Below are 24,635 nucleotides of genomic sequence, written 5' to 3'. Positions count from 1 at the left end.
TGCCTTCTTCTCAGGCGCCATCTTATTGTCTAACAGACTAACAGACTCCTAGCGTAACTTTTGCTAATGGCTCAATCTTGCTTGGCTACAGAGGTCAACGGTTAGAATTCGGGGCTGCATTTCAAAACTCACTGCACACTCTACAATCTCATTAACTACAGGCCTCCAACTCAACATGCACCATGCACTCATGTTTAATTGGAGCTGCAGAGGTCAACATCATTTCCAAAAGTTAATTATCACTCTTGAATCTGTAGCCATAAGCCAGATACATTTTATTGACTTCAAAAGCAACGTTATAGACTTAAGGAAAGGTTACACTGCTCCTTTACTAACAAACTATGACATGTAGATTCAGATTTTAACGATGTAGCTACTCCTACCAAATTTGTTATAGAGGAACTATCTGTATAACTCCGCTGTCTAAATTCCTGAGGTTTCCCTAAACACCAAACCAACTGCTTGGTAAATAATGCAAGAATAGTGTCAATATCAAATTGACTTGGATAAAAGGCTTTGCGTGATGTAGTGCATACAAAATGTACTTTTTCGCTTAATTTTTCATATACCGAATAAAAATCTAAAGTTCAATGCGTTTCCATTGCATTTTGAACTCTACCGATAGTTAAGTCACAAAAACTGTTGCGTTTACAGCAAATGTGTCTGGTTTTGGCGTGTGCGCTCTAGCCAGCAGATACAGTGCATGCATAGTAGATACATTGCGGGTAGGCTGTGCGAGTAGGGTAGTCTACATTATGAGAATATTTTTATTTGTCAAAAGGCAGTCAAGCATCGATCATCATGTCACAAGATAAAAACCCTCAATATTTATTGGAAAGGATCATCAAGATCGCCGTGCACTTTCACCGCCCTGTGAAGTTCATAAGATATTTAATCTGTAGACTAATAAACTGCATGGTTTCCCGAGTCATAGTGGGAGGACCACACACAATATCATCGCGTGACTCCAAGTTTACTTCGATATAATGGTTATTATATGAATATTTGCGCATAGCGGCGTTTCCACCGCCATTTCTTGTATACTTAATTTGACTGACACAAACAGATCCCACCATGTCCAACAAACAAATGTGTCGGCATTTATAAAATATATTTATTTTATACGATATGAGTTTACTCACATAAAAACTGGATGGAAACGTGGTTTATGACACTAGACAAGGACCAATGTGATTGTGGACATCTGAATCCCCTACAGTAAGAATGTTGCTGGAACACTGAGTGCCTACGGAGTTATATTGATTGTTTGTTACTTTCCCTTCATTTGCCTCAATTAACATTTAACAGAAAATTGCCTCCATCAAAGTGTCTGCCCAGACTGACAAAGAAGGAATGCTTTTTGTTTGATAGAAATGCAAAAGAACAAACACGTAATTTCCTCTTTGTATTTTGACAGGTGGAGAGAGAATGTGTAGCCCCTCACAACAGAATAAAGGTATCCAGACAACAAACACTTTCTAAAGACCCAAGAAACCTAACAATTATTTGTGGATGAAAATGTTGAAACACACTGCCATGTTTTAGAAAATACCCCACTGCTTTCCAAGACAGACTTTGTCAACGTTTTGAGAGCAGAACTTGAAAATGGAAGAACTTCATCACAATACTGTAGCTTTGGCATTACAAAAGTTTTCTATACACCAGATTAGTCATACACTGAGTGTTGACTGAGTTTTACTCATCATCTGTGAGCAAATATTGTGCTGTATGCACACCCACCCACACACACACACACACACACACACACACACACACACACACCGAGACAAGTCTTGTATCATGACCGTCTGTTGTAGTGAGATTGTCCCAGATGGTTGAACATACATTAAGTGAACCAGATGAATTCCTTGGCGCATAAAGGCATGGCTTAGATGCTGACAGCTCATTTCTCAGACTGCTGTTCATCTACTGTAGCTGTAGGCTGAGCCCAGATCTCCCCATCTCTGATGTAGACAGTCCAATGTTATTGATTTGGCAACAGAGCCTAAGTGCAGTCTCCTGTGATAGCCTCATTTCTGCTAAGAGCACAACGAAGACCTTCAATATCAGCAGCAGCAAGGCCCACTCTCATCTCATGTCTAGGACTGGCAGTACATATTTTCCTTAAACATAGGGAGAATAATTCCAGCAGCCTTGTGGCTATAGTAGCACAACATTAACAAACATTGGGCTTACATGAAAACAAATTAATTGAGCGCGATGACTACAGGGGAGCTAATGTTTCAAAATGGCCACTGGATATTCTGTACATCAGCACATTTTCCTTATTGGTAATTTCTTGTCTAACAGTGCATGAGCTGCTGAGTTTTGTTTTAGTGGAGAATAGGCAGTTTATTCTATTTACATCACATGGAACTAGGCCTATATTACATATCTATCTACACAAAACATGAGTGGTAATGTGGTTACTGGTGACTATAGCCACACACCCACTAGCTGTCATCAAGCTAGGCCTAAGACTTATAGTCAGACACATTTCTTCATTTTATGAAGCAATTTAAAGCCGGAAGCCTTCTAAATATGCAAGACAATGTTGATGGGGATAGGCTAATGAATTGGGTCCACCATGTAATGCTCCTTTAATTTGTTGATGACCCATGTCTTTTTGCTGCGCCAAGGTCAGTGTAATACCCTGAGAAGTGTGGCATGTTAATCAGACCGCTCGCTCACCTCGCCCACATAAAAAAATACTTCATTTTACTATAGAATACTTTTGTACTTACTATAGAATTCTGTAGTAAACTGTACTATCCCTTGATCATGGGTAGTACTTACCTTAGAATGTTGTAGTATACTGTATAATACTATACAACACACTGTAGTCATGTAGTGCTTACTTTATGTTGTAGTATACTATATAATTCTATGCAACACACTGTAGTATCCCTCAAACGTGTAGCGCTAACTATATAATTTTGTAGTATACTGGAGAGTTCTATACTACCCACTGTAGTATCCCTCGATTGCGTAATGCTTACTATGATATGACTAGTATACTATAGTATTCACTATAGTGTTTTGTGGGCATGACTGTAGTACTGTATAGTGTAGTATTCACTGTAGTGTTTTGCAGACATGACTAGTATACTGTAGTATTTATTTAAGTGTCTTTGTAGACAACATGACTAGTATATTGTAACACCTGCCGACTAGGTTTAACTAAAATGGCACAACTACCAGACTATACGAGTTACTGTTTAATGAGGGGAACATCTCAACCAGACAAGAACATAAGACACAGGTTCTTGACAGACCACCTATTGAGTTGGGTCAACAGTTCTAAGCAATGCAACGGACCAGACAACACCTTGCTCTACTCAGACAATCATAAATACTTAGGACTTCAAGTCACATATCATTTCATCAAAGAGGATCATTTAAAATACTTTGCATATTTATGATTGTATGATTGCCTAGTTAAAAAAATTAAAAAAGTTGAGCTAGCCACTATCTGGGTATGTATTATTGGTTGTCTGGTGATTGTTGATTATTTATACTGTTAAAGCCCAAATGAACTGCCGGTTGGTTTTTAATCTTAGAGCAAGGAATTCTGTACTGTGACATGGATGTGGGGGAGGGCATTCGAGGCAGGTGTGCCCTTAACCCTCTCTATAATCACAGGAGGACAGAGGGCACTCTATAAAACTCTACGGCAAGGTATTTATACGGGCATGTTCGAAGGTGCCTCTTTTTAATCCGGGTCCTTCACCCAGACAGAGCTGAGTAGTTGAGCGCGACAAACAACTCTCACAATGAACAACCAGTACGTGTCATCGAAATGTGAGCACAAGCCTTTTATCTTTTAAAAGAGGACTCTCTCGCCATTGTTTGTTTTGTATAGTTGATATCGGCCACTAATGGCTGCGAAATGCTAACGGCTCAGTCACAGTTCTGTTCTCTTTGGTACTTGTAGTGTTAATAGACACATGCCTATAAATTTTGCACTTTTTGTGCATTGCCTTTTGTTATGCTAATTTGGCCTGATTTATGGCTATGCTTGCTACTTTTGTTAGCTTTATATTGTTTGTTATGCTATGCATGTAGCCATTGATTAAACTATCCTGCTACTGTATAACTTCGGCCTACCATGCAGCATGCCACTGCACCCCTTTCTGAAATTCATTGTTTATTGCTGCTATATTTATGCATAGTTTTCAAAATGTATATGCTTATTGCATATTGTCATTGATTATTGACATTAATGGACAATTAATGGTGTATGTTCATTGCTGTTATGGCATGTTATTTGTACCTTGCTGTGTCTCTTTTTTTAGATCAACAATACTCCATACAAAGCCAACCAAGTCTCAAGACAAGTCTCAACTGTCAATCATTCCATGTATCATCTCAGTGCCTGAGTCTATAAAGCCTCACACTGAACTGCATTACTGCCTCCGCCTGCTCTTTAACTGGAGTCCCACAGTGGATGGGCATCACCAGAACTCTCCCCTAAACCTCAATCGTTACAATCTTGTAACTGAAGAATATTGAGTGACCGGATAGGAGCCAAAGGTTTTCTCAGTGTTTCCCTCTGAACCCTTATTATGGGAGGACATGCAGGGAATGTATAAAAGCACCCCTTAGTCTACAAAAACACTACAGTAAATACTGCAGTATACAAGTCGTGTCTGCAAAAACACTACAGTAAATACTACAGTATACTAGTAGCAATTTTCACAAAAACAATACTGCAGTATACTAGTCATATCTGCAAAAACAATACAGTAAAGTCTGCAGAAACACTACAGTGAATAGTAAATCAATATAGTAATACTACAGTATTTAGACAATAGTCTAATAGTTTTTTTATTATGGTCACACCGGAACACAAGTACAGTGGTGTAAAGTACTTGTTACATTTTAAATGCATAGCAGGACAGGACAATGGTCCAATTCATGCACTTATCAAGAGAACATCCATGTTCATCCCTACTCCCGCTGATCTCGCGGTCTCACTAAACACATGCTTTGTAAATTCTTGGTGTGTGCCCCTGGCTATCCATATTACTATTCTTTTGGCGCTGTCTGGTTTTCTTAATACAAGGAATTTGAAATGATTTATACTTTTAATACTTAAGTATCAAAGTAAATGTAATTGCAAAAATGCTTAAGTATATTTAAAATCAAATACTTTGACTTACGTAGTATTTTACTGGGTGACTTACACTTTTACTTGAGTATTTTTTTTATTAAGGTACTGGTGTCTTTACTTTTACTCAAGTATGACAATTGGGTACTTTTTATACCACTGCATAAGTCATGGGTTAGATTCAATATGTCACATTTGGAGCTTCTGACTTTCTGGGCCTTATTAGCACAGCCAAAGCAGTGGCTGCAGCTGAGCTGTTATTGGAGCATAGCCTCCGCTTAAACTAATGGAATGGCATGTTTTGTCACCTCCAATGTATGCGTTCAATGATATGGATCTATGCAGCGGTACATAGGCTATGTATATTGACCTTGTTCAAAGATTTTCCTGAGTCAAACTAGGTAGCTATTGTATTGATGGTATTCCAGAGAGGGGGAGAGAGAGGGGAAATTAGCTGTCTTATAGGCTTCTGTCCTTCTCTTCCCCTGTTATTTTTCAACAATGAGTGAATGGAGCTGATGCCACACGTGCAGACAATACTAAACTGTACAGTAGGCCCCTGCAAAGCCGATGAGTGTCGCAAGGACACTTGCTCACAGGATGAATATAAAAGCAGAAAAAGAAAGTGTTGGAGCAGATTTAATTCACTATATCAGCAAATTAAGCTCTAAGAATAATTATTCTCAGTGGGACCATTACTGTACTTTCATTCTGCTGTGATAATGAATTAGCTACTACTCATTGAGCACCAAGTCTTAGCTCTCTGAGTGGGAAATTATAGAAGCTAAATAATTTATTCTGCTGGGAAGTTTGATAGAGTGATGTTTGAATGTTGAACTGTATTGTAGAACACATTAAAACATCAGAGAACAGGGATACCAAATTGAAATGTGGCAGCAAATCACAAATTTACACATTTCTATTCACGGTGGAGCAATTCTGCTTCAAATGACATATTGCTCTGTTACATGTCAGTCAAATTGACATATTTACATTTCCTTGCCTTTTAGATTAGTTTGAACAAAAGCAACAAGCTTTCAGAAGCCATCCCTGTGAGATTTGCAGAGAGTAACCAAGCATCAAATTAAACACGCTCCTTCCACCTACTGCTGTCCTTCAAAGCAAATGGGTATTTTTGAGTGTTTAAATAACTCTCAAGATGCTGCTCCTTAACACCACAACGCTAGATGCACAAACACCATTCGATCATTGCCAATTTAGACACAGGACTTTATTTGCAGGAGTGGTAATACATTTGTTACATCTGAATTCAGTAACTGCTGCTATATAGGTACTGTATACTGTACCTACAGTTGTTGGAATGTCTACTTTGAGTTGATGAGGCTAATTCTTCTGCCAAGGAGTTAAAATTCATCCATATCACATGAGGTATAGGTAACATTACTTCTCATGTACAGTACTTCCATAAGGACATAACCTAACGGGGCACACTGCCTGCCCTCCAGGACACCTACAGCACCCGATGTCACAGAAAGGCCAAAAAGATCATCAAGGACATCAACCACCTCATCAAGGACATCAACCACCTGAGCAACAGCCTGTTCACCCCGCTATCATCCAGAAGGCAAGGTCAGTACAGGTGCATCAAAGCTGGGACTGAGAGACAGAAGCTGTTTTTCAATCTCAAGGCCATCAGACTGTTAAATAGCCATCACTCGTCGGCTACCAGTTACTCAACCCTGCACCTTAGAGGCTGCACCCACATAGATGTGGAATCACTGGTCACTTGAATGTTTACATACTACCATACTCATTTCATATGTATATACTGTATTCTATTCTACTGTATTTTAGTCAATGCCACTCCTACATTGCTCATCCTAATATTTATATATTTCTTAATTCCATTCTTTTACTTTAGATTTGTGTGTATTGTGAATTGTTAGATATTACTTATTATTAGGAACACAAGCATTTCGCTACACCTGCAATAACATCTGCTAAATATGTGTTTGTGACCAATCAAATTTGATTTGATTTACAGGTGATATTCTGCCAGAGAAATGGATGTGACATTGATCAATAATGGATGCCTTCTAAGAACTGGAATAACCAGGAAAATAATTATGTTAATATCGCAGACATAAATTGGGTGGGTCTAAACTTAATATGAATTCCTCCTCGAAAGTAATGCAGGGGGAGAAATCAGTGAATGAGTCTGAATGGATATGAGGAGAGGTGAATCAAAAAGCTCATTTAAATAGAGAAATTTGACAAGGTTTATACCAAGTACAGTCATCTCATTAAGTATCTCAGATCAGTGGTTCCCGAACTGCGGGGTGCATCGGCACGGGGGACCATAGATTTTGTTGTAATGTTTGAGTCATTCAAATATCACATGAACACACATTACACATGGCAAAATTTATAGAATTACAAGAAAATGAGCTTTAAAACTGCATAATTTTCTCTGCACTCCATGATAAAATGTGTAGAATTTCAGGAAATAAGTTTTACATGTAAAGCTGTAAAACTTTTCTCTCCACCAACGAGGCGTGTTAACAGTTTGTGTCATGAACATGGCGGGATGTTCCCCAATACTGGAAGGGGGGCCTGAGTTAAAAAGTTTGGGAACCCCCGTCTTGCAAGCTCAATGAATGTTTTCTTTCAGTTATCGTTTATTTTGCCCCCCATCCAATGCTAGATGTGCAAAAACTCCAAAATAAATTCAAACTATAATTACCATCTTCTCATACAATTATCTGTATGCGTCATTTAACTATCTATTAACACACAAGAATAGAAAAAAAATAGCCCACTTCTGCATCACATTAAAACTACTATGCTGCTGCTACAGTATGAAAAACATTTGGTTTAAAATGTGCAATAAAAAGGGGACAGTGATTAATGAGACAGGTTGTTTTTAACAGTAAACCAGAGCAGTTGCTTTAAAGAGAGTTCTGTGCCTAAAGATCGGTCAGAGACATTGTTAGTCCCATATGTACCTGCTTAGTTTAGAGGCAATAGAGCCACACTCAAATGCACTCAACTATCCCCACTGTAGCATAGATACAATGTTTCAAACAGGATCATGTTTAATACAGACCCAATCATACTGAACACAGCAGCTACAGTTCAACATCATTGTGCATGCTATATTTGATCATGGATTTCATACAAGGCCATGTTTTTGGATACCTCTATTCACAGCAGGAGCTGGCTTTAAGTTAAGCCCCTGAAGCTTGTGGTAAACAAAGCTATTCAATTTCCACTATTTAGCTAACTCAACTGGAGCTAATTACAGTAAACATATATTTTTTTACAACCTCCCTAAAATTATAAAGTTTTGATTTTAATCTCAGATTTCAGTGTTGGGCGTCATCTTGGGAGTCTGACTGACTGACACTCCATATGTTGAGTTAATACTGGTGATTACTTTTGTTGTGAACGCTGTCAATTATGCCTCTCCAACCCACAGCCCCATCAAGTGGTAATGACTGAGCTAGGCTTTGAATAGCTCCCTCCTCGGCTCCCTCTCTTTGTTCGACCCAATCATACTGAACACAGCATCTGCCCGCACTGCTCACAAATGAATACAGATTTTTTACGAAAACATGGTCTGTCAAAAGCTGGTGATCCGCGGGGAGGTCTGCTGCCTGAAAGCGGGTGCATGAGTGCTTCCTTTTTAATCTTCTCTTGCTGGGACTCCAACCCCAATGATTCACTTCACAATCACACACAGAGAGTTGTGACCAGCAATCAGCCATGGCAAGACATTGTGACTGGGAGTGTGTTTCCTACGGTTTTAATCCCCCATCTCAATCCAAATGCAAACAACAATGTGATAAATACGTAAACATTTCAGATATGCATGTATAGAGGCCATGAGGCCAAGCTGTCTCCATATGTGCAATGCCAGTGACAGTGGAATAACGGCAACATTTTATTAGAGATTTAATGTGGTTTATTGTGGTATTGTTATTTTGGGGGCTGATTTTGGGCAGGTCTTTGTTCTGGAGGTGTCCACCAAGAGTGAACAAAAGGAGGATCCTGGAGGATGGGGGGAGGGTCATGGTAAGGGTCGTCACATGGTTTGACAAATGATGGTGGCAGGTGTCTAGAATCTTAATGAGCTTTCTCATTTGCCTAACAAAAAAACACCAATCTAGAGGTTCATTCTCAAAATGTGATATGCAGCAAGATTATTATCTGGAGACGCAATCATTATTCCCCTACTTACATGACCCACGCAGCAGCTTCAGTTCAATATTATTGTTAACATTTAGTTATTTAGGGTCACTGGACACAAGTATAAAATCCATACAGCATTTGTAAGTAGTCTCTCTTTCAGACATAGTAATAATCCTCTCTCTTTTGTGCCATATGTTTATTGTACAGTCCATTGCCGGTATTTATGCCTCATATGCATGATTCATCTGTTTTTATAGTTCGTTTGGTGAACTAAAGAGAGACCTGATTTGTTTAAGTCTATTCCCTATGACTTCTCTATGCAGGTCTTTAAGCTACCTTAGTGAGGGTTGACTGGGTTCATTTTTCAACTGGATTTACTTATTTAATTGGCCAAATTGTATTACTCAAATTTAGATTTATTTAAATCCTTTAGCCAGGGAAAGTATATTGAGTCTGATGAATTAAGCGATTAGGTCTAAGATTTAATTTCTTGTGTAAAAAAATTAAGAATTTAAACTATACATTGCATTTTTTATTGATCAATCCACTTTTTTAAAGGTCCTGAACAGTCATTCTGAAAATTACTTTCTCTCATGTCTAACTACCAGGAACTTTGAAAAGACACGCCGAGTGGGTGGAGAACTTATATTTATGAGCTTGCCTTGACTGACCAGCTCTTTGAAACGCCTATGTCAAGCAACTTGGTTGCAATGTTGCATTAAAATCATCTCAGGCTAATTTGGTGATACACAAAGCAACTCAAACAACACTGAAATTGCACCTATGATATCATTATTTCCATTTTTTTTTTTTTTTTTTTTTACATGTCTCTTGTGATGCAGTTCACAGCAGCATTGACAGATATTGACTTGACAACTGCAAAGTTTTGAACAACCCTTCCCCCCTTTTGTTCCATGCTACCTGAAGACATAGCTAGTTACTGGCAAGCTAACACCTGACACAGATGAAAGGAGAAACATATATACACTGAACAAAAATATAAACGCAACATGCAATAATTTCAAAGATTTTACTGAGCTACAGTTCATAGAAGGAAATCAGTCAATTTAAATAAATTAATTAGACCCTAATCTATGGATTTCACATAGTGGGCAGGAGCACAGCCATGGGTGGGCCTGAGAAGGCATAGGCCCACACACTGGGGAACCAGGCCCAGCCAATCAGAATTTTTCTCCACAAAAGGGCTTTATTACAGACAGAAATACTCCTCAGCACCCATTTGAGTGTGGCCCCATTGCCTCTAAACTAAGGAGGTACATATGGGACAAACCCTGTTTCTGGGATCTTTTAAATTAGGTAAGAGAATATCATGTTACCATTGGTGTATTAAAATGAGAGTTAAGGTGATGTCACCTTGTCCTCCTAATAATGAATCCAAGTGTTTGACATGGGGGAGGGGACCAGTAACCTCATGATCAATTTTATCAATGTAGAAGCAACAGTCATTTTTCATACTTTGATTGTCATACTTTGATCTGGTTTCCTTCAAATTACCAATTTCATGAAAAACATGATTTGACTGTTCATGACCTTTAAAATGGAATCTTACTGTAGGAAATCATTGACACACAAATGTGACACATGGCCACAATGAGTCGGTCTTTATGTCCCAGTCACTACAAATACCAAAAGGTCAACACAGAGACATCAATGGAAGTCAAGGGTGATTGGTCCCTGGCTTCTCTTCTCATTAGGCAGGTTTCCATTGACCCAGGTTTATTCAACAAAAGCAATGTTGCGAAATGAATTGCGTCGTGTAATGGAAACATCAGATACAGGATACATTTTCTAAAGATATACATTTTTATCTGTTCGACATGGATGGATTTGTAACTTTCTTTATTGAGACAAATTATGATTGCCAAATCATTTTGATGGTGATGTCACCACAACTATAAATCTCCACTCCACATTTCAATCCAAATGTCTAGTGCTTGCAAAATAAAACTACAAAAATTATGTTTTCTTTGCAGGACAAGGATTGTCCTGACTTTCAAGAATGCCTGAATTGCGTCGCCTTGCTTTTCTGGTTGGCTGGCAAGTTTCACCATCCAATTAATTCAGATCTACAGGAGTGTAAGTTTCACCATGGCACGGACCGTGGCGATACGTTGGCACAGGATAATTATTAGAACCTATGGCAAATATTAGTAAAGTGTTGCATTCTACCCATGCTGGCTTTCGCGGGCTACCTGAGACATGAAACAGATCGGTGGGAGGGCATACAGGCTGTCGCCAATTTATTAAATGCGCAATTTGCCTAAATGAGTAATGGAAACACTTCAACCACTACATTTTTATTTGACACTACGTTTTTGCGAAAGTGTTCTTTTTAGGTGTGACGTCATTACGTCCAGCTGTTTTTACTGACACAAGATAGGGTGTGTTTACATTTACCTAGAAACGGGTGTGTTTACATTTACCTAGAAAGCAATTGTCACATCTATGTTCTATGCAAACTTTCTAAATGTCGAAAAAAAAAATTACCGGACAAATGAATGGAAATATAGCTACTGACAAGGTACTAGCACAATAACTAATCTGGTTTTACCATGTTAATTTACTAACCCTTATTTAACCACGTAAGTCACTTAAATAACATGATAATCTGTCAGGGAAACCACTACAATTGAAATCCAATAGTATTTCCATAGAAGTTTGGCTTTCAATGTTTATCTAGTCTAACACAATCGGTATAAAGACGTAGAGAACGTAACCAGGTAGTTACAGCTTAATCTGATCTGAGACGTTCAGAATGGTGAAATCCAACCTTCATTAAATCTAAACTTTCTGCCTCTCCACTCATACAAATAGTGAAAGGTCAGTGCAGGCTGGAGGAAAGCAATTAAATAATGTGTTTCGTAGCTCTAATAGGCACAAACACACAAACTCTCCCTCCGTTTCCCTCTCCCTCCGTTTCCCTCCGTTTCCCTCTCCCTCCGTTTCCCTCTCCCTCCGTTTCTCTCTCCCTCCGTTTTCATTTATAAAAACTGAAGGAACATTGCAAACACAAGTTGTGACGATAATGATAACAACAAGTGTATATTTGGAGTTAAGAAAAAATGTATCCTTTTGGTGTGGCAAGAGAGTTTTCAAATAGTGTTAGTGAGGTCACTACCTCCAGTGGCGGTTCTAGACCATTTCAACTGGGGGGGCCAAGCTGGGGCCAGTTGTACTGTTAGAGGGGCCAGTTACATTAGACGTTGTTGTCACATCGTTTTCTTCACTGCATTGCAGGCATTAGCAGGCAAAAGACCATGTTCCGCGTTGCCACTGTCTAATAACGGATGTAAAAAAAGAACGATAGCAAAAATTAGCTTTGTAAAAATTATTTCATACTCCACATTTAGGGGGGCCACATCGGGCTCCAAAATTGTTGTCACTGGGGCACTGCCCCCCCAAAAACGCTAGTGTCTACCTCAGTGAGCTCAGCCTGCAGTCAGCTCTGCCTGTGAAGTCGTGTCAATGGTCAGGCTGTGTTCACTGAGTTTGGGCATAGTTTTTCTAATTTGTCTGTGTGTTTCTCTATTTTCTATCAGGCATGATGATAAGATAGTTTGCCACTGAAACAAACTTATTTCGCGCACTGAATGAATGCCGAGGGCATAACGTCTGAACACTTTACCACAATGTACACAACCTCTTGAATACACAGAAATGACAGTGACAGATAATTGTATGGCTTAATTTGGAGGAGCTAATCATCTTTCCCTCTTAGCAGACTATTGGCAGTTATAGAGTATGACAGAAATGACATGTAATACCCCTTCCTCTGTTCCTCAAATATGATCATGGGTTACCGTTACACTAAGGCCAAGCGTCACAGACAGGCATAGGCGGCGCCTCCAATAGGGAAATACATTTGCCAAAATTCCTAATTACTCCTGTCTACAGTGCATTCGTATTCAGACCCCTTGGGCAGCGCATGCGGCAAATGTAGGACTAGCTTATTATTGAGTTGCAGCTGTCAGTGAAAAGCATGAAGATAAAGTATCTTGTGTATAATAAAAAATGTTGAGACAAGAAGGGAGGGGTGTGTGGCGAAGACGTACACCACTATGTATTGTCTGTTAAATAGCCAAATATCACTGAGTTATGTGATCTATTTCTTGTTTTATTTCAGTTGATCTGGTTGTCTGTTTACTGCTGTCCTGGGACGTCTATGCACTCATTTCAGGACATCTTAATGTCTCTCTTGCACATGTACATGTGTAAACACACACATCCACACACAAAATATACGGAACAATATAAATGCAACAATTTCAGCGATTTTAATGATGTTCAGTTCATATAAGGAAATCAGTCAATTGAAATAAATTCATTAGGCCCTAATCTATGGATTTCACATGATTGGGCAGGGGTGCAGCCTGGTGGGCCTGGGAGGGCATAGGCCCACCCACTTGGGAGCCAGGCCCATCCACTTGAGAACCAGGCCCAGCCAATCAGAATTAATTTTACCTGACAAAAGGGCTTTTTTTATAGACAGAAATACTCCTCAGTTACATCAGCTGTCAGGGTGGCTTGTCACAGACGATGCCGCAGTTGTCACGTCCGTCATATGAAGGAGACCAAGGCGCAGCGTGGGTATCGTTCCACATCTTTATTTATATGTGAAACTATGCAAGACATACAATAAACTATAAACAAAACAACAAACCATGACGAAGAGGTGCAACATGCACTAACTCAAAAATAATCTCCCACAAACACAAGTGGGAAAAACAACTACTTAAATATGATCCCCAATTAGAAACAACGATGACCAGCTGCCTCTAATTGGGAATCATACGAAAACCCCAACATAGAAAAAAGAAACTAGAACATAACATAGAAAAATTAAACTAGACAAAAAACCCCAGTCACACCCTGAACTACTCTACCATAGAAAAATACGAGCTCTCTATGGTCAGGACGTGACAGCAGTTGAAGAAGTCGGATGTAGAGGTCCTGGGCTAGCATAGTTACATGTGGTCTGCGGTTGTGAGGCCAGTTGGACGTACTGCCAAATTCTCTAAAACGATGTTGGAGGCATCTTATGGTAGAGAAATTAACATTAAATTCTCTGGCAACAGGTCTGGTGGACATTCCTGCAGTCAGCATGCCAATTGCACTCTCCCTAAAAACTTGAGACGTCTATGGCATTGTGTTGTGTGACAAAACTGCACATTTTAGAGTGGCCTTTTATTGTCCCCAGCACAAGGTGCACCTGTTTAATCAGCTTCTTGATATGCCACACCTGTCAGGTGGATGGATTATCTTGGCAATGAAGAAATGCTCTCTAACAGGAATTTAAACAAATTTGTGCACAAAAATTGAGAGAAACACGTTATTTCAGCTCATGAAACATGTGACCAACACTTTACATGTTGCATTTATATTTTTATTCAGTATAGATATATTGGTTAAATAATGACTTTGCTTGTACAGATCTTAATGTTTAACAGTTCCATTTAAAAGTTAATGTCACATGGGACCAGCACTCTCACCCAGCCATCAATAAAGCTGTGTCAATCCAGTTAATTTTATGCCTGCTATGTTGGCTTAGACTAGTTTAGCAATAAAGAGTAAATCACGCAAAGAGAACTTCCTAAAACACATGCTGTTACGATAGCTATCCTTCATGTGTTTATGCACGTTAAATATTAGGCTTAATTAACTTATGACTTATCACAGAATAAAACGACAGTAGGTGTCCTGATCTATACCGTTTAAATTGCATTTTTAAATAAACTTTTTGGAGACTTAAATGTGCCTTCAGTAAAAATAAACTATATTGCAGTGCACTGTAATAAAAACCGCACTCTCCCGAAACAAAACTGCAGAAACATCTATCAAGGTGGAAGATTATTTTGACACAGACCAAACGTAGCCTATACTGTAGCCTGCCATTCAGAATCATCTATTGGATCTACGAACGACACAAGGAGTCAGGTCAAATGTAGCCTAATAAGCAGCATAGCCCCATCCCCCATAAATAAATACAATAACAGACGATTATCGGTTATAAGCACTGAAAACACCGGTATTATTCTACTGCCATGTGTTCCAAGCAGGTCTGATGTCGAAGTGTTAAACACTTTGACGCATAACACTCAGCCTGCAATGAATACCCTGGTCCTTGTCCTGCACAAGACGGACACAAAGCAACGGAGCTCAGGACATATCATACAGTGTGTGTTAGCCTACTTACTGGGTGTTGAAGATGTTGAGCTGAGGCTGCTGATGCAACTGAAGATCCAGAGCAGTAATGTTAGCTCCGGTCCAGGAAGCATCTTCAATTAGACCTTGAAACAAAGAAAATTGTGGCAAGTTGTTGTTTTCCGTTGCCTATGGATGTTTCGTATAGTAACCCGCCTCTCTAGGCGGAAGCAAGCTGAAGACAGCTATCCAGATAGGGCTTTATTAGCTATATAGAAAGTGGCTGCTACCAAGCAATGGCTCGCTTACACGCTGGTGCGCATTATTCGCTACCTCTAGTGTCACCCAGCAAAACTAAACACTAGACAAAAACGGTCCTCTTTTTCAAAGAATATCCTCACGAACCATGTTTTTTCACTGCACTGCCCCATTAGCTCTAACTGCATTGACGGATACTCGCTTGCTAATTATGACCGGACAAACAGAGTCGCCACTGTCCAAGTACTGAATTGGAAATTGTCTTGCTGTTCCCCTTTATTTCGGTGATGGTACGGTCCACCAAACATACACAAGGGGACACGCGTCGGTGAAATAAATTTACGGCGGTATTCTGCCCTTGAATTGCGTTCCCATGCAAAACTAGACAGATAGCTAACAACTAAGTCTTCAATAAAACTCCCAAGGCGTGACTTTTCTTGAATGAATATATTGAAAAGTTTATGTTGTGAAACTGCAAAATACAGAAAAGAATAGACTTTAGTATTCGACTCAAATCGACATACTGTAGCTGTACATTTCAAGTTGAATGAAAATGCAAAACACGTGCCGAGGGTACCATGCATCTGGCATGACGCCAAACCATGTAGCTAATTGTTACTCATATGGTAATAGGCTAACTCCTTTCATTACTATAATAATGTACAACCATCTCTGTAGAGACAAAATAACATATTACACTAGAAACAGTAACAAAACTTCAGTATTGTACGTTTTACAATTCGTTTATATGACGCACGAGCAAAGTAATACAGCTGACGGAATACATGAAAAGCATTGCAATTTGTGTGAGTAAATACAACCAACCAACATTGATATGTAAGCAACTCTATCAGTAACAAGATTATCATCACTAGCTAAATGCTTGAATCGAATTTACAAACAAATATTTTCCGAGGCTGAAGCGTGACAAGACATAGCTACACTGAAAGGCCTGCACCGTAGCGTTGTTTTTAGCGGCTTCTATGCGTGCAGAACGAATTCTCTACTTCCTGTTTGCGTTCAGTCTTTAAGTACCAGAAAGCTTCACTAGGGGACAAATAACACCATGGAACACAATGAAAATCCATTTTAACCATTGTAATATAATTATTTGTTCCCTTCTAACAGGATGGCAGCACACTCCCCGCCTGGCATAATTAAATTGTGCCACTATGAAATAAAACATGTATTAAGAAACAAATAATGTCCTTTTATTCTTATCTTTTGTCTCTAGGATGCTTCAGAAAGAAGAACAACAATCTCCGAGATTGTTCTCAGAAACATCTTAGCAGCTCCTTGCTTAACAATTTTTAGTTCTACTTTCCTAACCTTTTTGTCATTACTGGTAAAGGTTTTGACCACAAGCCCGACTGGCCAGTCATTTCTGTGCGCCTGACTGTCTTTCAATAAGACATCTCCTACTTTTACATTTGGCTTTTCTGCTGTCCATTTTCTGCGTCTCTGCAGCTGGTGTTGTCCGCACCGTCATGAAAGGATCTGGCAACATGAATGAGTCGTGCTGTGGCTCGATTGAGAGCTTTCCAGCTTGAGAACCTCTCAAAGCGATGAGAGCCGAGTTGAGCTCCAGAAACCTTAGTGGCGAAGACAGTGATGTCTGGTCGAATCTCTGCATCTGTGTGAGGCTCTACAAGGTCAAAATTGATGGACTCAGGCTCACTTGAGTTTGCTTGGGTCAGGAAAGGTGGACCTGAGAACCAACTGGTGTGCTTTAAGAGCGCAGCTAGTATGGGCCTGGTTGCATGGTCTGCTGGATTGCTGTCAGTGTTTACATAACACCACTGATCTGGATGGGTAGACTTCCTGATGCGAGTTACCCTACTGGCAACATACACATAGAATCTTTTGGTGACATTGTGAATGTAACCGAGAACTATCTTACTGTCTGTGTAGAACTTGGTCGCATTTACATCAATGTCCATTTCGTCTCTGATTAGTTCATACATCTCAACAGCTAGCACAGTTCTAGGCGTGGGATAGTATGGGCCAGACGAGGGGCCAATTTTGATTTCCCCATGACAAATCCAACATGGCATTGACCTTCCGAGTCAATAACTCTCAGGTAGGCTATCGCTCCTATGGCTACTGTAGAGGCATCTGAGAAGATGTGTAGCTCTCTTCTTTGAGTGGTAGACAAAGAGACTGGGATGTAGGTCCGCTGAATATACACATGTTCCAACTCCATCAAAGATTCCTTCCACATTTTCCACTCCTCTTCTTTTTCTGTGGGAAGAGGGGCATCCCACTCACTCTGATCAGAAGAGAGTTCTCTGATTAAGGCTTTGCCTTGCATTGTTATTGGAGCCACGAACCCAAGGGGGTCATAAAGACTATTCACTGTGGACAGGATGCCTCTCCGCATAAAAGGCTTCTCATTGTGGGACACCTGGAATGAGAAGCTGTCTGTTTCCAGGTTCCAGGAAAGTCCCAGACTCTGTTGAAAGGGGAGAGGATCCACTCCTAGGTCCAGATCTTTTAAGTCTTTTGCACGGTCCTCCATAGGGAAGGCTTCCATAACTGTTTTACTATTGGATGCAATCTTGTGTAGTTTCATGTTGGACTCCGCTAACATTGCTTGTGTTTTTCTTAGAATGTTGATAGCTTCTTCTGTAGTAGCTACTGATGTCAGCCCATCATCGACGTAGAAGTTCCTCACTGCATATTGCTTGGGTTCTGACCCGTGTTCCTTCTCACCTTGTAGAGCTGCTCGTCTCATGCAGTAGATGGCTACGGCTGGTGAGGGTCTGTTCCCAAATACATGGACTTTCATCCTGTACTCAGTTATGTTTCTATCTGGGTTGTTGTCTTCATACCAGAGAAACCTTAAGTAATCTCTGTGATCCTCACGTACACCAAAACAGTAAAACATTTGTTGCACATCTGCCGTTAGTGCAATGCAATCCTTGCAGAAGCGCATTAGGACACCCAAGAGTGTGTTGTTTAAGTCTGGACCACTGAGCAGAACATCGTTAAGTGACACGCCTTGACACTTAGCACTGGAGTCAAATACTACTCTTATTTGTTCAGGCTTTTGTGGATGGTAAACACCAAATATGGGCAGATACCAGCGTTCTTTGTCTCCCTCTAGTGGCGGAGAAGGTTTGGCTTGGTCATTATCCATCATCTTTTGCATGAAGTCCATAAAATTACGCTTCATGTCAGGCTTTTTGTCTAAAGTCCTGCGAAGTGATGTGAGACGGTTCATGGCCTGCTTCCTGTTATTAGGAAGGCGACGTCTAGTGGGGCGAAAGGGTAGTGGAGCCACAACGTTGTTTCCATCATCCTGGAAAACCTGTTTGTCCATAATGTCCAAAAAGGTTTTGTCCTCCATGGTGCTGGTTTATCATCGTCTTGTGTTTTGTCGAACACGGAACATCCCAGGCTGTCTGTGTTCACAGTTGTGCTTGCATCTCTCGAGTGCACTGTAGAGGGAGAGATGTGTTTCTAAGCTACGCTGTTGTAGTTCTCTTTTACCTGGATGATGTCAGGGCAAGGGCTCAGATAGGATGTGCAACCGTTTTGAAGTATGTTTGTCCTGAACACGTTAACATTGGCTGGTCGGTGAGCCGTTCCCAGACAGACCTCACCCACGATGACCCACCCGAGGTCGAGTTGCTGTGCATAAGGAGTGTCGTGGGGCCCATTTATTTGCTCTCGTACCTTGTGTACCCTTAGGATGTCTCGTCCTAAGAGCAGGAGGATGGGAGCGTCTGGGTCCACAGCTGGAATTTTTCCATCCCTGGTTGCAGATGGGGATGATGATACGCAATGTCGGGGGAGGGAATCTCCATCCTATCATCTGGCATCATGTCACACTCTATCAGAGTAGGGAGAGTGAGCTGCATGTGTCCATCTATAGACTCCACCATGAAGTTGACGGCTCTCCTGCCTGAAGTCTCTGTTACCCCAGAACAGGTCTTCATGGTGTATGGAGCAGAGTTGTCATTGATGTTGAAGAGATTGAAAAACTCTGTCTTGGCCAGAGATTTGTTGCTCTGTTCATCATGCACTACATACATTTTGACAGCTTTCTCTCTTTTCCCAGCTGGATATGCTTTGACTAGGCATATTTTTGAACATGATCTTGGATTGACTGCCTCACCACAGATCTCCGTACACTTTGAGGTGATAGATAGAAGAGCATCGTGACCTTGCTCCCCGCCATGCTCTTTCTCTGCTGTAGCAGTGTCTGTATTTGAAGGGGCTGGGCCTGGATGCAGAGCAGCAAGATGTCTGTCGCTGTTGCACTCAGAGCACTTGATTGACACCTTACAGTCTTTAGCTCTGTGCTGAGTTGACCCACAACATCGGAAACAAATTCCATTCTCTTTGAGATATGATTTACCCTCATCTAGAGTTTTGCATCTAAACCCACAACACTTTTTAAGAGGATGAGGCTTGTTATGTATTGGGCAGTGATGGTCAGGGCTTTCAACCTGTCTTACTGGGTTTGGTTTGGTGGTCTGAGGGCTCAGATGACACATCTGTTTTGTATACAGTCACAGGTGTTTTGCTGCTGTACCTGGCAGGTTTCTCACTTTTCATAGACACCTGGTTAGTTGAGGTGTACAGGGGGAAACTGGGGTCGTTTCTAGTTTTCGCCTGGTTCCTAATGAATCTCGATAAGAACGAGAATGGTGGAAATGTTACCCGATAGTCCTCCTTGTATTTGGATCCCTGTGCTATCCATTTTTCTTGTAAACTGAATGGAAGTTTCTCTACTATAGGGTTTACCCCCGAGATGTGTCCAGATAAGCGAGGCCTGGAAAGTACCCTTATACTTTAGCACACTCCAGTTCGAGAAGAATGTCACCTAGTTCTCTTAGTTTGTGATTGTCTTTATTAGCCAGTTTTGCAAAATCATCAATTTTCTTCAACAGTGCATTCTCGATCACTTCAGGTGTACCATAGCACTCTTCTAGTCGTTGCCAGACCATGTTACGCCCTGCTGATGCATTGAAAATATGGACAGATCTAATTATCTTTGCTTGCTCAGACGACTCTGCCCCTAGCCACTTGGTAATTAGATCTAACTCTTCCCTGGCTGATAAATTCAAGTCTCTGGTCGCATTGAGAAAGGATGCTTTCCAAGCCCAATAATTTTCAGGCCGATCATCAAACTTCAGGAGTCCGGAACTCACCATCTCACGGCGTAGGAGGTACTTGATGAGGTCTGGTGCAACTTTGTGTATGTGACTGGAAGTGGGCTTGTTTTCCATTTCCACCATGCTGCTGTTCATTTCTTTTGAATGGAGAGTCTCTGCTCATGCTCTGTTGTTTGCTACATTCTGGGTTATGGCACGTAGCTGGGTCAACACTAAGCTCTTGTTTCTCTACTTCAAATGGAAGTTCAGCAAAGTAGGGCCTAGCATGTTGCACATACAAGTATGTTGGACTGGACTTAAGGGCTGTGTCCCTGTGTCTAGTTCTTTGCGATGCTCTCTGCGTTCTGCTTCTACAGCTTCTTCAAGGGCTGCAGCTTCTTCAAGGGCTGCAGCTTCAGCCAGCAGCTGTTCTCTCAAATTGGAGAACATATAAACTTGCATCGAGGTCAGCTTTTTGCTTCATCACAGAAGCTTCCTTCTCAGCATAGGAGACTTGAGCACGCGCTGCGTCCGCTTTGGCGCGTGCTTTGATGGCTGCAGAACTCGCCTTTGAGGATCTGCTTGACTGTTTTGATGACCTTGATCTTGTAGACTGAGACTTGGTCCCAATGTGCTGAAGAGGGTCCTCCATCTCTCTCTGTCGAACACCTGGCTCTGCTTGTTGCATCGTAGACTGCTGGTCTTCCCTAGGATAAGAGGCTTTTGTTGGCTGATGAACGTAGAAACATAACCACCCGTGTGTGGTTATTCTTGTGCTTGAGCCCGCCGTGATGATGTTTTTTCACTATTCTGCCCTTGAATTGCGTTCCCATGCAAAACTAGACAGATAGCTAACAACTAAGTCTTCAATAAAACTCCTAAGGCGTGACTTTTCTTGAATGAATATATTGAAAACGTTTATGTTGTGAAACTGCAAAATACAGAAAAGAATATACTTTAGTATTCGATTCAAATCGACATACTGTAGCTGTACATTATACATTTCAAGTTGAAGTTGCATGAAAATACAAAACACGTGCCGAGGGTACCATGCAGTCTTTAAGTACCAGAAAGCTTCACTAGGGGACAAATAACACCATGGAACACAATGAAAATCCATCTTAACCATTGTAATAAAATAATTTGTTACCTTCTAACAGGATGGCAGCACAGGCGGAGAACATTTTACTCTGCCACATATAACATTTGGTCCAAGTCTAAAAGAGTAAAGCATATCTAGTTATATTTTCAGAGTTCTATATGCTCAATTTAGTGTTGCATCATTACGTTTCACTCTGTACAGTATTAAATGAAAAATAATTGACAAGGCCAAATATACACTTGAGATGCTTACCAAGATGACATTGAATGTTCCTGATTGGCCAAGTTACAGTTTTGCTTAAATTGGCTTGAAAATCTATGGCAAGACTTGAAAATGGCATTTAAGCAATGATCAACAACCAACTTGACAGAGATTGAAGAGTTGAAAAAATAATAACCCTGCCTATTTCTAAATGTCTCTTCTTAAAATGTGATTATAAACCTAACCACAATGCTAACTTTATGCCTAATCCTCATCTTAAATTAAGACCAAAAATAAAATTGTTGTTTTCATGAATATTTACTATAGTCAATTTTGACTTTGTGGCTGTGGAAACTAGTGGAAACCAATCTGTAGTTCTATCCATTAAATTGTTTTTTTTTTTTTAAATATATATATATAACCTTTATTTAACTAGGCAAGTCATTTAAGAACAAATTCTTATTTACAATGATGTCCTACCCCAGCCAAACCCTAACCAAGACGACGGCTGGGCCAATTGTGCGCCGCCCTATGGGACTCCCAATCACGGCCGGTTGTGATACAGCCTAGAATCGAACCAGGGTCTGTAGTGACGCCTCTAGCTCTGAGATGCAGTGCCTTAGACCACTGCGCCACTCGGGATTGTAGAGCAATTTTACATCACCCACAATTTACATTTAGAATGTCAGAGCACGAAGGACAGTATTGTTGTTAGGTATTGTTGTTAGAGACTACCTACATCATGTAAACTGGAACAGCCTTCTCAGTAACAGTTGCAATAAATCCAACCACTTACAGATTAGATTAGTTTAGCAAAATGCATGTTACATGTAATTGTGTTTAAAATGAATAAGATCAAAAACAATCAATGTACATGCAAAAACACAGATATTGAAACAAACAATAAAAAATAAAAAAATCTACCTGCAACAGAGCATACTGGGAAATATTACAATGACACCACTCCCACATCTGTGGATACTCCATAGTTTCAACTCAGTCTCTTGCTACTAATTATCAGGAACCCCTTATTTTCCCGTTATTTATATCACAATCAACTTTTATAATTAATGTGGACACAAATATACTACATTTTTGTATTATAATTTTTCTAAAATATAGAAATTAGGTGATCTAATTAAATATGAGCATAAAGTGCCTTCAGAAAGTATTCATACCCCTTGACATATTCCACATTTTGTTGTGTTAAGCCTGAAATCAAAATGGATAAAATTGTTGTTTTCTAAACCATCTACACACAACACCCCATAATGACAAAATGAAAACATGTTTTTAGAAATGTTTGCAAATGTATTGATAATGAAATACAGAAATCGAATTTACATACACTACCGGTCATACGTTTTAGAACACCTACTCATTCAAGGGTTTTTCTTTATTTTTACATTGTAGAATAATAGTGAAGACATCAAAACTATGAAATAACACATATGGCATCATGTAGTAACCAAGAAAGTGTTAAACAAATCAAAATATATTTTATATTTGAGATTCTTCAAAGTCGCGACCCTTTGCCTTGATGACAGCTTTGTACACCCTTGGCATTCCCTTAATCAGCTTTGTGAGGTAGTCACCTGGAATGCATTTCAATTAACAGGTGTGCCTTGTTAAAAGGTAATTTGTGGAATTTCTTTCCTTCTGAATGGGTTTGAGCCTATCAGTTGTGTTGTGACAAGGTACTGTAGGGTTGGAATACAAAAGATAGCCCTATTTGGTAAAAGACCAAGTCCATATTAAGGCAGGAACAGCTCAAATAAGCAAAGAGATACGGCAGTCCATCATTACTTTAAGACATGAAGGTCAGTCAATATGGAAAATGTCAAGAACTTTGAAAGTTTCTTCAAGTGCAGTCGCAAAAACCATCAAGCGCTACGATGAAACTGATTCTCATGAGGACCGCCACAGGAATGGAAGACCCAGAGTTACCTGTAGAGGATAATTTCATTAGAGTTACCAGCCTTAGAAATTGCAGCCCAAATAAATGCTTCACAGAGTTCAAGTAACAGACACATCTCAACATCAACTGTTCAGAGGAGACTGTGTGAATCAGGCCTTCATGGTCCAATTTCTGCAAAGAAACCACTACTAAAAAACACCAATAATAATAAGAGACTTACTTGAGCCAAGAAACACGAGCAATGGAGATTTTTGGTTCCAACTGCCGTGTCTTCGTGAGACGCGGTGTGGGTGAACAGATGATCCCTGCATGTGTATTTCCCACCGTAAAGCATGGAGGAGGAGGTGTTATGGTGTGGGGGTGCTTTGCTGGTGACACTGTCTGTGATTTATTTAGAATTCAAGACAAACTTAACCAGCATGGCTACCACAGCATTCTGCAGCGATATGCCATCCCATCTGGTTTGGGCTTTGTGGGACTATTATTTCTTTTTCAACAGGACAATGACCCAACACACCTCCAGGCTGTGTAAGGGATATTTTACCAAGAAGCAGAGTGATGGAGGGCTGCATCAGATGACCTGGCCGCCACAATCCCCTGACCTCAACCAAATTGAGATGGTTTGGGATG

General features: G+C 40.2%; 1 protein-coding gene and 1 long non-coding RNA gene across 2 annotated transcripts in view; one reads left to right on the top strand and one right to left on the bottom strand.

Moving 5' to 3' along the window:
• The window catches only part of LOC115157065 (contactin-associated protein-like 2), a 73,824-nt gene extending 57,124 nt beyond the window's left edge, over positions 1-16,700 (bottom strand). The window contains exon 1 of the mRNA XM_029704964.1: positions 15,477-16,700. Coding sequence (XP_029560824.1) covers positions 15,477-15,558 — 82 coding nt within the window. The 5' untranslated portion in view covers positions 15,559-16,700. The remainder of the gene's footprint in view (positions 1-15,476) is intronic.
• LOC115157066 (uncharacterized) lies at positions 3,734-4,406 on the top strand. Its single transcript, XR_003868378.1, has 2 exons — positions 3,734-3,801; positions 4,296-4,406. It is a non-coding gene; the product is annotated as an uncharacterized LOC115157066 (long non-coding RNA).
• Positions 16,701-24,635: the final 7,935 nt, after the last annotated feature.

This window comes from Salmo trutta, chromosome 21 (assembly GCF_901001165.1).
Source record: "Salmo trutta chromosome 21, fSalTru1.1, whole genome shotgun sequence".
Classification (NCBI taxonomy): Eukaryota; Metazoa; Chordata; class Actinopteri; order Salmoniformes; family Salmonidae; genus Salmo; species Salmo trutta.
Note: the sequence above shows the minus strand (reverse complement) of the source record. Positions and strands in the feature narration are given on the sequence as shown.